The sequence below is a fragment of the Hakea prostrata genome, chromosome 2, assembly GCF_041222555.1.
Source record: "Hakea prostrata isolate BN-2017 chromosome 2, UWA_Hpros_2, whole genome shotgun sequence".
In the NCBI taxonomy this organism is placed as follows: domain Eukaryota; kingdom Viridiplantae; phylum Streptophyta; class Magnoliopsida; order Proteales; family Proteaceae; genus Hakea; species Hakea prostrata.
This window is the reverse complement of record NC_142601.1, coordinates 42940943-42954492: the sequence shown is the minus strand read 5'-3', so window position 1 is coordinate 42954492 and position 13550 is coordinate 42940943. Positions and strand designations below refer to the sequence as shown.

At 38.4% G+C, this 13550-nt stretch overlaps 1 protein-coding gene across 1 annotated transcript; it reads right to left on the bottom strand.

Moving 5' to 3' along the window:
- Nucleotides 1-32: 32 nt before the first annotated feature.
- Nucleotides 33-12432, bottom strand: LOC149024395 (putative glutamate carboxypeptidase AMP1). The gene is made up of 10 exons (XM_089144653.1): nt 11040-12432; nt 7469-7711; nt 6244-6396; nt 5214-5282; nt 3583-3670; nt 3277-3360; nt 3042-3130; nt 2011-2124; nt 1780-1914; nt 33-689 (listed from the first exon to the last, which is right to left on the bottom strand). Exons 1-10 carry the CDS (start codon nt 11994-11996, stop codon nt 507-509), a joined length of 2115 nt encoding a protein of 704 aa, XP_089000779.1. The 5' UTR covers nt 11997-12432; the 3' UTR covers nt 33-506.
- Nucleotides 12433-13550: the final 1118 nt, after the last annotated feature.

The window sequence follows — 13550 nt, the reverse complement described above, 5'->3', positions numbered from 1 at the left end:
TTGGTAGAGTTTGAATTTAGGGTTTAGGTTTCAGGGTAGAGTTGGATTGAGACTGATCGAACCCAACCAACCCGAATTATTGACGTCCCTATTTTGTATACAAGTATGAAAACACATTGAAAAAACTCTTCAAACAACGATTTGGCAGGACATTGGAGAATTCTCCATTGTTAAAGACTTAAAAGGTGGGAAATACAGGAGAATGAGAGGGCACTGTCAGCTTTATTTCATCTTCAATTGCAGATTGATTTCATGAAATAACTAACAAATAAGAAATAAATTTAGCTGGTCACTTTCTGAGAATAGGCTCTCTATACTCATTTGGAATTGATGGGCATGACACTGGGTGGGTGAGAAATGAGAATCACAACTTTGATTTGATTTGATTTTCATTTTCTATTTTCTTTTATCCCCATAAATTAGGGGATGGAGCTTTCATGATCCATGACCCGTTTCACTTTCTAACAAGGGGAAAAGCCAACAAATTTTGTCATGTATTACATGTTTCATATGAGTTCTCCTTTAAGAGCATTTGTAGCCCTTTGAATAGCTCTGGCAACCTTCCACATCTCATGCTGATTTATTGATTGACCTTGTTCCTTCGGCATTTTTGCAGCCTGAGCTATAGCATTTGCAACTCCAGGAAAGAAAACCAGCTTGCTTTCCTCATCGCTGAGAGGTCCATACACCTGAGAATTTAACATGAACATCATTCATGAACATGGAGCAACCCCTTCATAGCAGCACAAATTTATAACAGGTATGAACTCCCATCAAATAAAAGATGAATCCAATCCAAAAGTTGAAAAGCTAAGTTGTCTTGGTGAAGTGACCTCATGATTGAAACCCTATTAATGAAGCCAAAATTACCCACCCTTTTGGTAACTCAGTCCAAAGGATAACTTTTATGGATAATACTAAGAGCATAATCTTATATGCTTAGTCAGAACTTTAAATGGATCACCTGAAATCCAACTAAAAATTTCCAATGAAGAAATAACTCAATTAGCAACCATTCAACCATATTTAGCAAGAGATACAGATTCAGCTTTGGACAAAGATTTATCTGAAATGGTGTTGTCGACGATAGAAGCCAAGTATACGCAACAGAGGCATAATCTTTGAATAAAAAAAGAATCAGGACAGAAAAATCAAGTTGATCAGACCTTTCTGGAAAAAACGAGACATCATCATAATGGGCTTCAATCAATGTAATCCTCAAGGCAGCAATAGATGATAATCAAAATAGGTACAAGTCACTCCATTAATGGAAGAATGAATGCTTACTTCACAGCATAAGCAGCAGAAGGTGGCTCCACACCACAAAGGGGAAGTGAGAAAAACAGGACAAAAGAATGAACTCACTTGACAATAAAAGCTCTAGTGCCATATAACAACATCAGGCTACTGTAATAAGGTCAGTGAGAACGAAGAAAGCACAAGCTATCCATGAAGACACAGCCCGTGACAACATTATTTAATTCTTTACCTCAGATTCTCTCTCTCTCTCTCTCTCTCTCTCTCTCTCTCTCTCTCTCTCTCTCTCTCTCTCTCTCTCTCTCTCTCTATAAAGGAAAAAAGAAAATAGGAAAAAACAAAAGCAAACTACATCTGCACCCAAAATTCTCTAGTAACCTAATAAACACAATGGTGAAAAGCCTTTTAAGGCAGAAACAGACAAATTTACACCTAGAAGTTTACAATTTTCAATTTTCATTTAACATCACCAAAATAAATAAATAAATTAGGAACAGCAAGCAGGGTTAGGGTTCTCCATACCAAGTGCTTGAACCATGGGCGTCCTGGAAGACCCTCTGCATCCAGGAAGCCCCTTTCTGCAAGCATTAAACGGTCATTCAACGAATGCCTCTTCTGCTCCAACAACCCATCCATGTTCTCTTGCTTTCTCAATTTCTGCAGTTTTTAGAAACCCACATCCATCACAATTAGTAGAATCCAGATAAGAAAGGAGTAGTTTTAAGTGCTTTGCTGGGAAAGTTCACTAATTACCTTTGCTTCTTCTTCTACTTTTTCAGCAACAGCTGCAAGTCCTTGAATTGATGTAATTATCGCATGTAGAGATGCACCATCATCTACCAATTTGCTCAAAGAATTTGCGTACTCCTGAAGCAATTTCCATGACCAGTTAATACAATAACAAAGACAAGATGCAATCTAAGAACTAGCCAAGCTCACACAATTGAGTTGCACCATTTCATTTTGCTACAAATTATTTTTTATGCTTCACCATCCTCCCTCTACTGCTGTTCCTTCTTCACCTTTTACAAATTTATTTATATTGTAATAGGGCTAGAAAATCTAGAGCATCAGAGAGAGAAAATGGAGTGGAAGGTTAAGAACTAGGGACTGGAACAATGATTGAATTTGTGAGACCCCTCTCCCATGAATATGTATTTATAATGACTTCAAGTTAAAAAGACTGATTCTTAATCCTAATAGGAATCATATGAATATAAATACAAATAATGGTTAACTGACCAAAAATAAACTAATCTGAAAAGAGAAATAAATAGAAGTAAAAATATGAAGTGGGGTTTTACTTTAATTCTATGCATCCTAGAGTGAAATGGAGTAGAAGCTGGTTTGGCCCTTCGGGGGTTAAAAATGTGGTACTCACGAAGTCCTACTAAGCAATGATTCTTAACTAAATTCTATTTAGCTCTGTTAAGCAGGCCAATAAAAAAGAGGCAACTTATCCATAAGAGAATTTTCTCAGCTAATCGAGCTAATAAACATGCATAATTATTAAAAGACTTGAAGCTGAGTTGGACCTGAGTCCCTTGCCCACTAATATTGCAGCACTGCTAAATATTCGATCACATAGTACTACAAACATTGCACATTTTTTAATCATTAGTGCCTAACTAGTTGATCATACTTTAATTAATCATAATGTAGCTCAAAATGGACAGATATTAAGGTGGAATTGGTATGTTTCTATTTAACATAAACCACCAACAGTTTAAACTTCATGAGTAATTAATTTCAGACAAAATAAATTGAACAGGTATAGTTGAAACCTGCAACTGAGCAGCATACGAGATGTAGTTGAAAGGAAGGATTGGATCACCAGCCAGTTGAAGAGCCAAAAGGCCCCAAATCCCAGCAACTAATGCAGCATCAAGACAAAAGAAAGAGTAAGAAGAAGAGGGAGGATAACACTTGCATTAACATACATTTAACAGTTGAATTCATTGTCTATTAATAAACCAAATCAAGGGTTCAATATTAAATGAGGACATATAGAAAGCCCACCAGCCACATGACGGTGAAATAACGGGTCACCCTGTTGTGCCATCCAGTCATAGGAGTCAAAAGCAGTGTGATAGACTGGAAATACTGAACAAACAAATAAGTAATTAGATCACATAATAAGTAGAGGCCATTGAGATGCTCAGCATGAGCACGTCAAAATTAAAACTGTAGATCCCAAATAATAATGATGAACAGTTGTCGTTGAGCTTGAATATCCTAGTAACTAAATTCTCAGTTCCAACCAGTGGGTGGCCTGTGAAAATTTCCAGTTGTCAATTTCAAGCTTTATAAGCATAAGGGATTTACCATTTCCATAGTACAAATCAGTGGAAGGAATCCCTGCATGATGCAGGAAGGGGGAAAAATCAGAATCAACTCCACCAAGCCTTTGCACCTACAATACAGTAAACAATACGAGAGAGGTCATTCATTTTCTCATCCTCATAAAAATGTAAAAGAGGTGTGATTTCATACATCAGACTAATAGAAATAGCGACATATTCGTCGGGTTAAAACTGAAAACATCAATGCTTAAAAGTTCAAGAGAGACCAGGTCAATAAACTAGTACTAAAATGAAAATGCCATAGACCATAATGCTCAGGCCATCAGTGCAATAGGTATAGAAAGACAAATAATTACAGTCCATTTTTTTCTTTTCCAGGTAACAACAGCGTCTCTTACTAGGCTACTACTACGTGAAGATTAACGCATTGGATTGTTGTAATGATTCAATTTAATGGACCCATTATTTGTGATCAAAACATGGAAGGGGATCTGGGGTTTTATCACGACCCCTACATTTGTTCCATGAATTAAACAGTTAAATCTCAATATAGGCAGTTTTGGCTATACGATCTAGATTTTAGAATCAAGTTACAGTTCATTTCAGCAAAATGTAAAATGAAATATTTCAATTTTAGTCTTTGAAATCTATAATAACCAGTAGGTATCTTAAAAAATTATGGCAATCCAGGCCAGCAGGTACTGGCAGAGGGTATCATTTTAGTGGCTTTCTCAGGTTTGACATCGTGACTTTAGTGGACGTCCCAAGCTAAAAGGAATTTCCATGGTTATCTTCGGTTGAAATCAAAGACGTGGTGGACAATTGCAGCATCTTCCCCTCAGAGGGGCAGATCCTTGTGTATGGTGGAACATCACCCATTCCCCCCCCCCTGCGTATTTTATGGAAGTTGACACCAGACAAGCCGATCAGCTACTTAAGCAAGGGAATAATAGGGATTTAATGTCCTAGAGGCAATATTTAATGTCTTTTTGTAGCTGGCCTATTTGTTGTTGTATCATATGCTATGGCAGTAATTGTTCTGTTTCTGAAAAAAAAATTGCCGGTTCTGAAAAAAAAGAACCTAGCGAATGGCTGCAACCACAATACTTAGGCCATCACATGGACTACAGGTATGCTTAATTAGGCTATAATTCGTGTGGAACAGTGCAAACATGTTTAGAGTTGCCTACCTTCTATTAGAGTCCTATTTTCTGTTCCTATGCAAGTACTCCAATTGAACTAGTAGTCAAACAGTAGTTTCTGTTATGTTCCTAAAGCAGCAGATATATGAATCTGCGTTACAAGGTAGAACTGACAATATATGCCTGTGTATTAGAAGAATAGAACTTGGTTGAAAATGTCCACAGTTTATAGTGCTTTCAGATTTCCTGCAGTATTTTCAGCCGAACTTCCTGATTTTTCTATATAACTTGGCTTGCTGATATACCATGCATATGCAATAGTTTAGAATCAAAATCAACCAACAATCAAAACCCAATGACTCAAAGAGTTGGTGTAACCACTTTATCCATGTGTAAGTACAGGGCTGGATCCAAGCTCCAATTTCTAATGCAGTTAGTACCATCTCCAGGGTGCAAAATAGGAGAATAAAGTTCATCTCAGGAAAGTCAAAAGGATTTCAGTGAGACTTACATGAATTCCTTCTTTTGAAGCAGTCCAAGTCTGATATACCGACATCCCCTCAGAATCAGGATCTTTGACCTAATCACAAATTCATGATTTCCACCAAATCATAAATATAACAAAATATCTAGAAAAGTATTGTAATTCTGCTGCTATTTTTTTTCTGAAAGAGACAAAGATATTGGAGTGGAAAATTGCTTGCAAGGACATCAATAAATGCCGTCAACTTTCTTCCAAGAAGAAAATGGCTCTTGAGATGATAGACTGCAATTCATATCACATTTATTGCAACAGATTCATTCACTAAGAAATACTACAGTGCATTTTTCAGTACCAATTTCATCTTCATTTGATACACAAAATGGTGGTTACCCTTAAATGGGTCTGTTTTGGGTCATTCAACATCTTCCTTCAGTAGAAACCCCCCCCCCGGCCCTCTCCTCTGCCCCTTTTTCCCTCCTCTGGGCTAATTATCTAATATACTTTTTCAATCTAGAATGCCCAGATAATGCACTAGCTAGCTATTCCTGCAAATTTCATTTATGAAGCCTATGGGGTAACAACTAAACAACCATTGGTCAATGGTTTAGCATCACAAAGTTCATGTAATCCAAAGAAAGTATTCCTCAGTGTCGCAGTGATACCAGAGGGGTCTATCCCTTGACCAACCACAGCAGTATACAAGACAAAACAAGAACACAAGCATTGTTGAACCATCCAATGTTAAACCTAACAACAACAACAACCAAAGCATCACCCCATCTGAACCCCCCCCCCCCAAAAAAAAAAAAAAAAAAAAAAAGAAAAGGGAAAAGATAAGGAAAGGTGGACGCTAGGGCTTCCTACCCTAATGAAGCAGACCGAAACATCACTTTCTAAAACCAAAAATGAAGCAAATATTAGTTGAAGCTCCCTCCCATGGTTTCTCTATTTTCTTTGTTCTGCATTGAACCCTTGAACTTCCAGTAATGCTATTTCAAATAACTGACTGCAGATTCATGGAAATATAAAAGCGCCCATATTGTGATATGCATATTACCTTCTTTGTAACAGCCATAAGGAGATTGTCCAGCTGGGGAGTTGACCCTGCAAAGAATCCTGGTCCTTGTACTGCACAATCAACATTAAGGTAAGCTACAGCTTTAGAGCCCAGATTCAGAAGGTTTTGCTCAACCCATTCTGTAGATCCAACCTGAAATCACGAATGTCAGCACTTTAATACTATCCAGCTTTTGGTCATTAAGAGGTAACAACATAAGACATCCACCACACAACCCGGGAAGGTTCATTTAAGAAGCTGCAAACCATGTCTATGGAGGTACTAATTACTGAGTTTTCCTTCCATGATTATGTTCCACAGACAGCAAATTCCTTTTAAAAAAAAAAAAAATTTCCCTTTTGGCCTCCATTTTTCTTTCTTAACTAGTTTTGTGGTAGAGTAGTAGACCCTGCCTTTTGGTACTTCTTTTCTTCCTCTACTAAATTTTGTTATTCATCAACAAAAATCTAATTATAGCGAAGTGTTGGATCCCAGAGTCGGCATCAAGTTTTATCCAAACAATCCAGAATGAACTCATAAATATTTGAAATCATTAAAATTTCAACAAAATACTAGAAGCTTCGATAAAAACTTGACTTGGTGTTGATTTTCCTTTTGGAAAGAATATTAAAAAAAAAAGACACTCTGCCAGAGATGGAAAAGATTATCAAAATCTTAGAAATTCCACCAGATCAGAAACATAGGCACAAAATATTTTGAGGAAGGAACAGGATGAAACTGTGACATCTTTCATTTTGAACTAATAAGAACAAGGTTCATGGCAACAAGACATCTTTCATTTTGAGGAAGGAACAGGACGAAACTGTGACGTCTTTCATTTTGAACTAATAAGAACAAGGTTCATGGCAACAAGACATTGTCATAGAGCCCATGTACACAAGCTTTTTTATTAAAAAGAACATATTACCGTATGCAAGATTTTTAAAAACATGATGGCAAAAGATCATCCAGTAATTTGCCTATTTCGTTGAGTAGCAATTAAGAACAGTAGAAAAATAGAAATTCAACAGCCCTAGCAGTTTTCCCTTTCAACTACCCATTATGAAAGATATTGTCCATTGTGCTTGGATTAAGATTCCGTACCCCACAAGAACATGCATGTAAATATGGTTTTCTTCTTCCTTTTTGTTTTCTTTTTTCCCCCCTTCTCCGTTTGTTGGCTGGCCATGGGCAGGGGGATGGGTGGGGACTCAGTATTACCTACCATTCCAAATTCTTCAGCATCCCAACTGCATAGAACTAAGGTCCTCCTTGGTATCCACCCTGAGTGCATCAGATGGGCATATCGCCTGGCAATATCAAGCAGAGTTGCAGTTCCACTGTTGGGGTCCACAGCACCATATGTCCATGCGTCCCTGTGGTTTCCTAGAAGCACATAGTGATCAGGCTCTTCCCGCCCCTTTATGACTGCAAAGATATTGTAGATTTTGACCATCTTTTTCTCCTCCTGGAAAATGAAAAGAGGATAACAATATTCTTAAGAAAGCAAGATAAGGAGAAAAAGTTGAGACATATTGGGGTATCATGCTCGTGTATCAGGATCTTCTCTCATGAACAACACTATGTTGCAAACTGGGGGCTGGGGAGGGAGAAAGAGAGTCAAACTGCCCAGCATATCTTCATCCAGAACAGTAATATAGTACTAGTACTAAAACAAACCATAAAATGAGGCATTGCTGAAACCTGAATCATTTATACTGCCTCTCAATCTAAAGTTTGATGTAGTAAGTTGTGATGCGATACATAATGATGCCATTTCATGACAGATGTATAAACATAAAATTCGAACAGTCAATGGATTCTAGTTCGTACCAAATGTATACATGCCAATTCCTAAGGCAGCAACCTCTTATCCAACACAATGCCTAGAAACATGTAATAGAAAAGCCGAGTTCAAGGATCCTTGTTTTTGGGGTGACTTAGTTGATGATTCCATGTTTCTGGTTCAACATATCCAATTCACCCATGGATGATAGACCCAATGCTTCCTAACAATGTAAGATTCTGAGAATCCAATAGTACAGGAAGCCACTGCTTGCTAGATTAAATGCTGCGGTTGATTGTAAAGTAAATAAAAAAAGAAGGGGGAAGGATTAACAACTCAAGGAAAACTCATAATTTTCTCCTATTTGATGCAGCATAGAGGATCAAGTTGCAAAGGTTGTAGAGATAGTAATTTTAGGTCGGGGGCACAGAAGTCATATAGAAAGTTGCAAAGGTTGACCAGAAAGCAATTCACGCTGTTGCTCAGGGACTGTTCAAAATATCAAAAGCATCATCCACAATGAGCTGGCATCAAATCTTTATGCTCACCAGTTAAATTGGATAAGGTTCATCACTGTTCTAGGCATAAAAGGGTTTAGACTTTAGAGCATCATATCTGTAGCTTAAAGTAGAATCTAAACATTTGAGGAACAAGCTTTTCTTATTATTTTTTTTTTTTTTTTTGGGTGAATAAATAATTATATTAAAAACAACCAGAAGGAAATACAAAGAGAACAGGGGAGGCGAAAGCCAACCAAGAGGAGGGCTCAATAGGGGAAGCAAGTCTCCAGGAACTAATAATTTAACCTATTCCTTGGAGAGTCAGGCACAGGTGGATGGGGAAAAGAGAGCAATCTAGAAGAAACATCAAAATGGATGGCATTCCAAATCTCATCTCGGGATCGGGATTTGGAAGTCCATCTCCTCTAGAAGCTTTTCTTATTCTTTGTCCACTTCAAACTTCAGAAATACCTTTGTTGAATGTTCATACCCTTTTCTAGGCACAAGTACAAAACTAACAACAAATTGTGAATTTACTTAAAAAATGGAAACATAAACATAAAAACACTCATGTGGATACGTCTGAGTGTCAATGTCACATTTTTTAGCGTGTGCAACATCTCACATCCAAATGACACCAACTCATGTATATGTGTTTCTGTTACACAGGAAAGTACAATCCCGGTGGCAATGAAGATAGATCAGAGAAGCTTAAATGTATCTTACACCCTAATGCAAAACCCAACCTCCCATGGGAGATTGATAGGTTCCAGGAGAGGTAAGGGGATGGGCTATCTCAGCCCTGGGTCTCTCACACGCAGCTATCTCAGATGTTGAACATGGACTTTACTCCATAACTGAGGCTACTAGGCCACAGATTAAATTTTTCCTAAGTCTCCTTTTCTGTTACAATAAAAGGCCTATTTATGGCTTGGATAAAGCTTGACCAGAAATTGAAAGTCTAAAAAGCAGAAACTTGAGAAATAAAAACCAATAAATAAAAGCTAAGCTACTAAAATAGGAACTTCCTACAAACATCAAAACAGAAACTCTTTAGTAACAAACTAAAATTACAAACTAGCTAATCTTCTATTAATAAATATAGAAATTAAAGTAAAGCCAGCTGTTTATAAATTACTCCAATATCCAGCAACAAATCTTCAAACCAGCTGTCCATAAATGCTCTCAAATCCCATTCATGCGAACAGTATTACCACAAAATACAATGAAGTACTCACAATGCATATTACCTAGATACCAACCCGTGTAAAATGAATAATACATATGTCATAGATACGTTACTATTCAAGTCTTCCACATCTCAACTCCCAAGTCCAACAATACAACACTATGAACATGTTCCTGCCTACCAACTATGTACAGATTCTCAAACTATTCAAGATTTTATTGAGATTTTGTCAAGATATGATTGATATTGATGATGTATTTGAAACTTTGGTCAGAATTATTCCAAACAGAGCAATATTTTGGTCATAAAAACAGGGTGGACTGTCAGAGAAAATGTTACATTTAAGGGGAGAAGAACAACCACACCACCAGAATGCTGCACCAATGGGGATGCAAGATGGAGCATTTTACAATAAGTTTTCCCAACAATTTCCCTTAATATTAAGAAGATAATCAATTCGGCAATACTCAAATACTAAATATTGAATTTCCCTGCATCAGATACTAAAATTTGAAGTCCAGAAAAACACTCAAATACTCAATATTTATTTTGTTAAGATGTCATCAAGATTCCTGATGTATCCGAAATTTGGTCAAAATTATTCCAAACTGAGCAACATTTTGCTCATAAATATAGGCTGAGTTGTCAGAGAAAATGTTATATTCAAGGGAAGGACAACCAAACCACCTGAATGCTGCACTGGGGATGCGGAACGGAGCACTGTACTAGAAGTTTGCCCAACATTTTTCCTTAATATTAAGAAAATAATCAATTCAGCAACATAAATATTGAATTTTCACTGTATCAAATACCAAAAGTTTAAGTTCAGAAAAATTCTCAAATACTTAAATATTTTCTTCGTGGGTTGGTAGAAGAAAACACGTTTTCTTTCCCCTCTATACGGTTTGACTGATCAAGTAACAGGCATCAAAACATACAGTATCAAATGTTTAAAGGCAATGCATAAATGTATAACTTCTCATTCATCACTGTTTGAACAAATGTAGAAATTAAATTACCAATTACCAATAAATATAAAAGCATCAACTCCCCGGCCCCAGCACAAGTTCACAGGTTGAGGGGGGCATAAGAAAATCAGCCTATGATGCTGACCCATGGGCAGTCCGGTAGCAGTTCCTCTGCTGCACAACGGTGAGGGCCACAGCCCAGAGAGGGCGGGTGCTACTAACGTGCGCTAGTATGACCAGTAGGTGGTGATTATAGAGTAATTTGGCATTCTGGGTAGAATTCAACCAGCATATGCATCCATGTAAGAAATAACAACTGAAAAGGAACATTGAAGGAGACCAGACCAACCAACCTGGTAGGTGAAGTTGAGAAACATAGGACCGGGACCAACCCGGCCGACCTTGAATTGCGAGAAATCCTTTCTCCATTCATCGGGAAAACTTGGTCCTTCCAGAGACCTCAAAATCGTTTCTGCGTTTTCTGGAGAGATGGGCATCGAAGGAATCCTCGGAAACCTCTCTGCCACCTCTCTCTCTTCCAACCCAAGCTTCTCCCCACCATGAATACTCGCCCAACCAGGTGTCAGAGGATCTCCTAACTCAGTCATCACGGTTCCTCTTTCAACCCCACCTGGAAAAACCCCTTCGGTGTACAGTAACATCGCCACTGCACCTTTCTCCGCTGCCTTCTTAATCACTTTTCCTCTGGGCATCTGTCCACGCCTCGCAATCACAACGCAACCGCTAACGTTCACTCCCAGCGCCGCCACCGCAGCGTAATCCTCATCTCTGCCGTAGTTCACGAACACAGCCTTGGCAAAGGCCGATCCAGATGGCGAATAGGCATGGTAAGGCATCACAACGCGACCAGCCTGACCAGGCTCCATCAATTGGATATCATTTGATGAGCCGTTCGCGTAATGCATTGAGAGTGAGGCGTGAACAGGGTATGTAACCAGTGCTTCAAACTCTGCTGTGTGGGTCTGAAGACCAAAATCCTTGAAATGGGTTTTGACATAGTGCATCGTTCGAAGAGATGCTTCAGTGCCAGCGACGTGGGGGATAAGGGTGAGTTCCCGTAGGTAGGATGAGATGGTGTAGTTGTTGGAGGAATGAAGAAAACTATTATTCGGTACAGTTCGACGGGGTTCCTTTGAGTACGAATGGTTCAATGCGTAGAGCCCAACAAAGCATAGCAACAAGGCAAGAAGAATACTCCATGAACGCGAAGAAAGCATACTTGCGAAAATGGAAGTGGGTTTGTAAGTATTCACAGACATCTGATCGAGTAATTTCTTCTCCTCCCACATAAGTATTTTTATATATATAATCCAGAAAAGAAGAATAAACAAGGAAGGATTTGAGGTGGGTTCTGCTAAAACTGGAAGAAAGATAGCGTTTTCCCGTGAATACTGAAAGCTAGACTGGGACTCTTAACACAGGAGAGAGAGGAGAGTCAGGTTTCTAAGCTATGTAAAGCTACCGCGTTGCGCTTCGTTTCTGGGCAAAAACTGTCAGTTACAAGGCTTACATGCCTGTCCTGATGCTTGGTTTCCGGGCAGAAAAAGTGTCAGTTACAAGCCTTACATGCCATTAGACACATGCTCTCTCTCTTTCTTCAATTTTGGCTATTGGTTTTGGTTCTGTGGATCCTCAAATCGAAGTAGACAGCTTTCTGCACTTCTTCTTTTTTCCAGGCCCTATATTATATTACTCATTACTCTCAGTGAGTTGGGTGAGTTCCACTCTGTGTTGTGGAGATAGAGACTAATTCCGATGAGAGCATATTAATGGATATTGTTTTATTCCTATGCAATAAATCTATAGAATTATTTAACTCTCCAAAAGTGTATTACTAAAAAGTTTTCTTTTTTTTCGGTAAAGCTAAAAAGAATTGTTTAGGTAGATAGAAATAGTGGACTCTAGGTGGATCACTATCCACTACCTAGATTCTCTACTTTTAAAGGGAATGATCTTTCCTTTGCTTAACTTGAAATTTGAAAAACACAAATTGGAGAAAAGAGTTGAAGAAATGGAGAAGGCTTGGTCACAAGTTTAATTTATGTAATAATTTTCTTTTGGGTACTTTTTAATTTGATCTTTGAGATTTGGTAAAAGTCACAATCAATTAAAAGGAAATTACATCTTGCATTTGGCTTCCTTATGATATTAAAGTAAGAAAGAGATGCCCTGCATTTAAGGATGTGGTGCGTATAAGTACGTCTGACCCTTAGATGGATGTCACGTGTATGCAATGATTGTGATTAAAGAAAAACACGTGGTGTCATTTAACAGTCGAACAAACTTAACACAGTGTGACATACCACACTGTTGAAGACAACAGACCTGAATCCTTCCGAATATGATTGAGTAACGACAGACCACCAAATCTTGACGATAATTGTAACAACAACATGATTTGAGTTTTTATCATGATGAATTCAGTGTTCACTGTGTCGGCGATATATCGCCGACACAGGCACTGGGGGGCGACACGACTCCCCCGAGCGACACGACATTTACCATATGTCGGCGATATATTGCCTTGTGTCGGCAATATATCGCTGACAAGTTGATATATCGCTAAATTTGCCATATATAACTGTATTTCGTTTGTTTTTCGTCGATTTTTCGTTCGTTTTTTGCCAAGGTGACATAGGGCCTCTAAAAGTTCCGGGGGCGCTGCCCCCACACCCCGTCCGGGGCAGCCTCCCCGGACCCCCGCGCGCTCACCGGGGAGCAGGACCCCCGTGTCCGTCGGCAACAATATGTGAAGCATGAGCCATACTCAACATAATTGTATAATGAATTGTAAAACTTTAGTACATCTCTTTACTAATTGTGTTAGTGTATTTGTGTTCTCT

Coding starts and splice junctions, on each gene's coding strand:
- LOC149024395 (XM_089144653.1), bottom strand. CDS start 11,996: ATGTGGGAGGAGAAGAAATTACTCGATCAGATGTCTGTGAATACTTAC. Junction 6,397..7,468: donor ATGCTGAAGAATTTGGAATG/GTAGGTAATACT, acceptor TCGTGATTTCAG/GTTGGATCTACAGAATGGGT. Junction 3,131..3,276: donor ATTTCACCGTCATGTGGCTG/GTGGGCTTTCTA, acceptor ATGCTGCATTAG/TTGCTGGGATTTGGGGCCTT.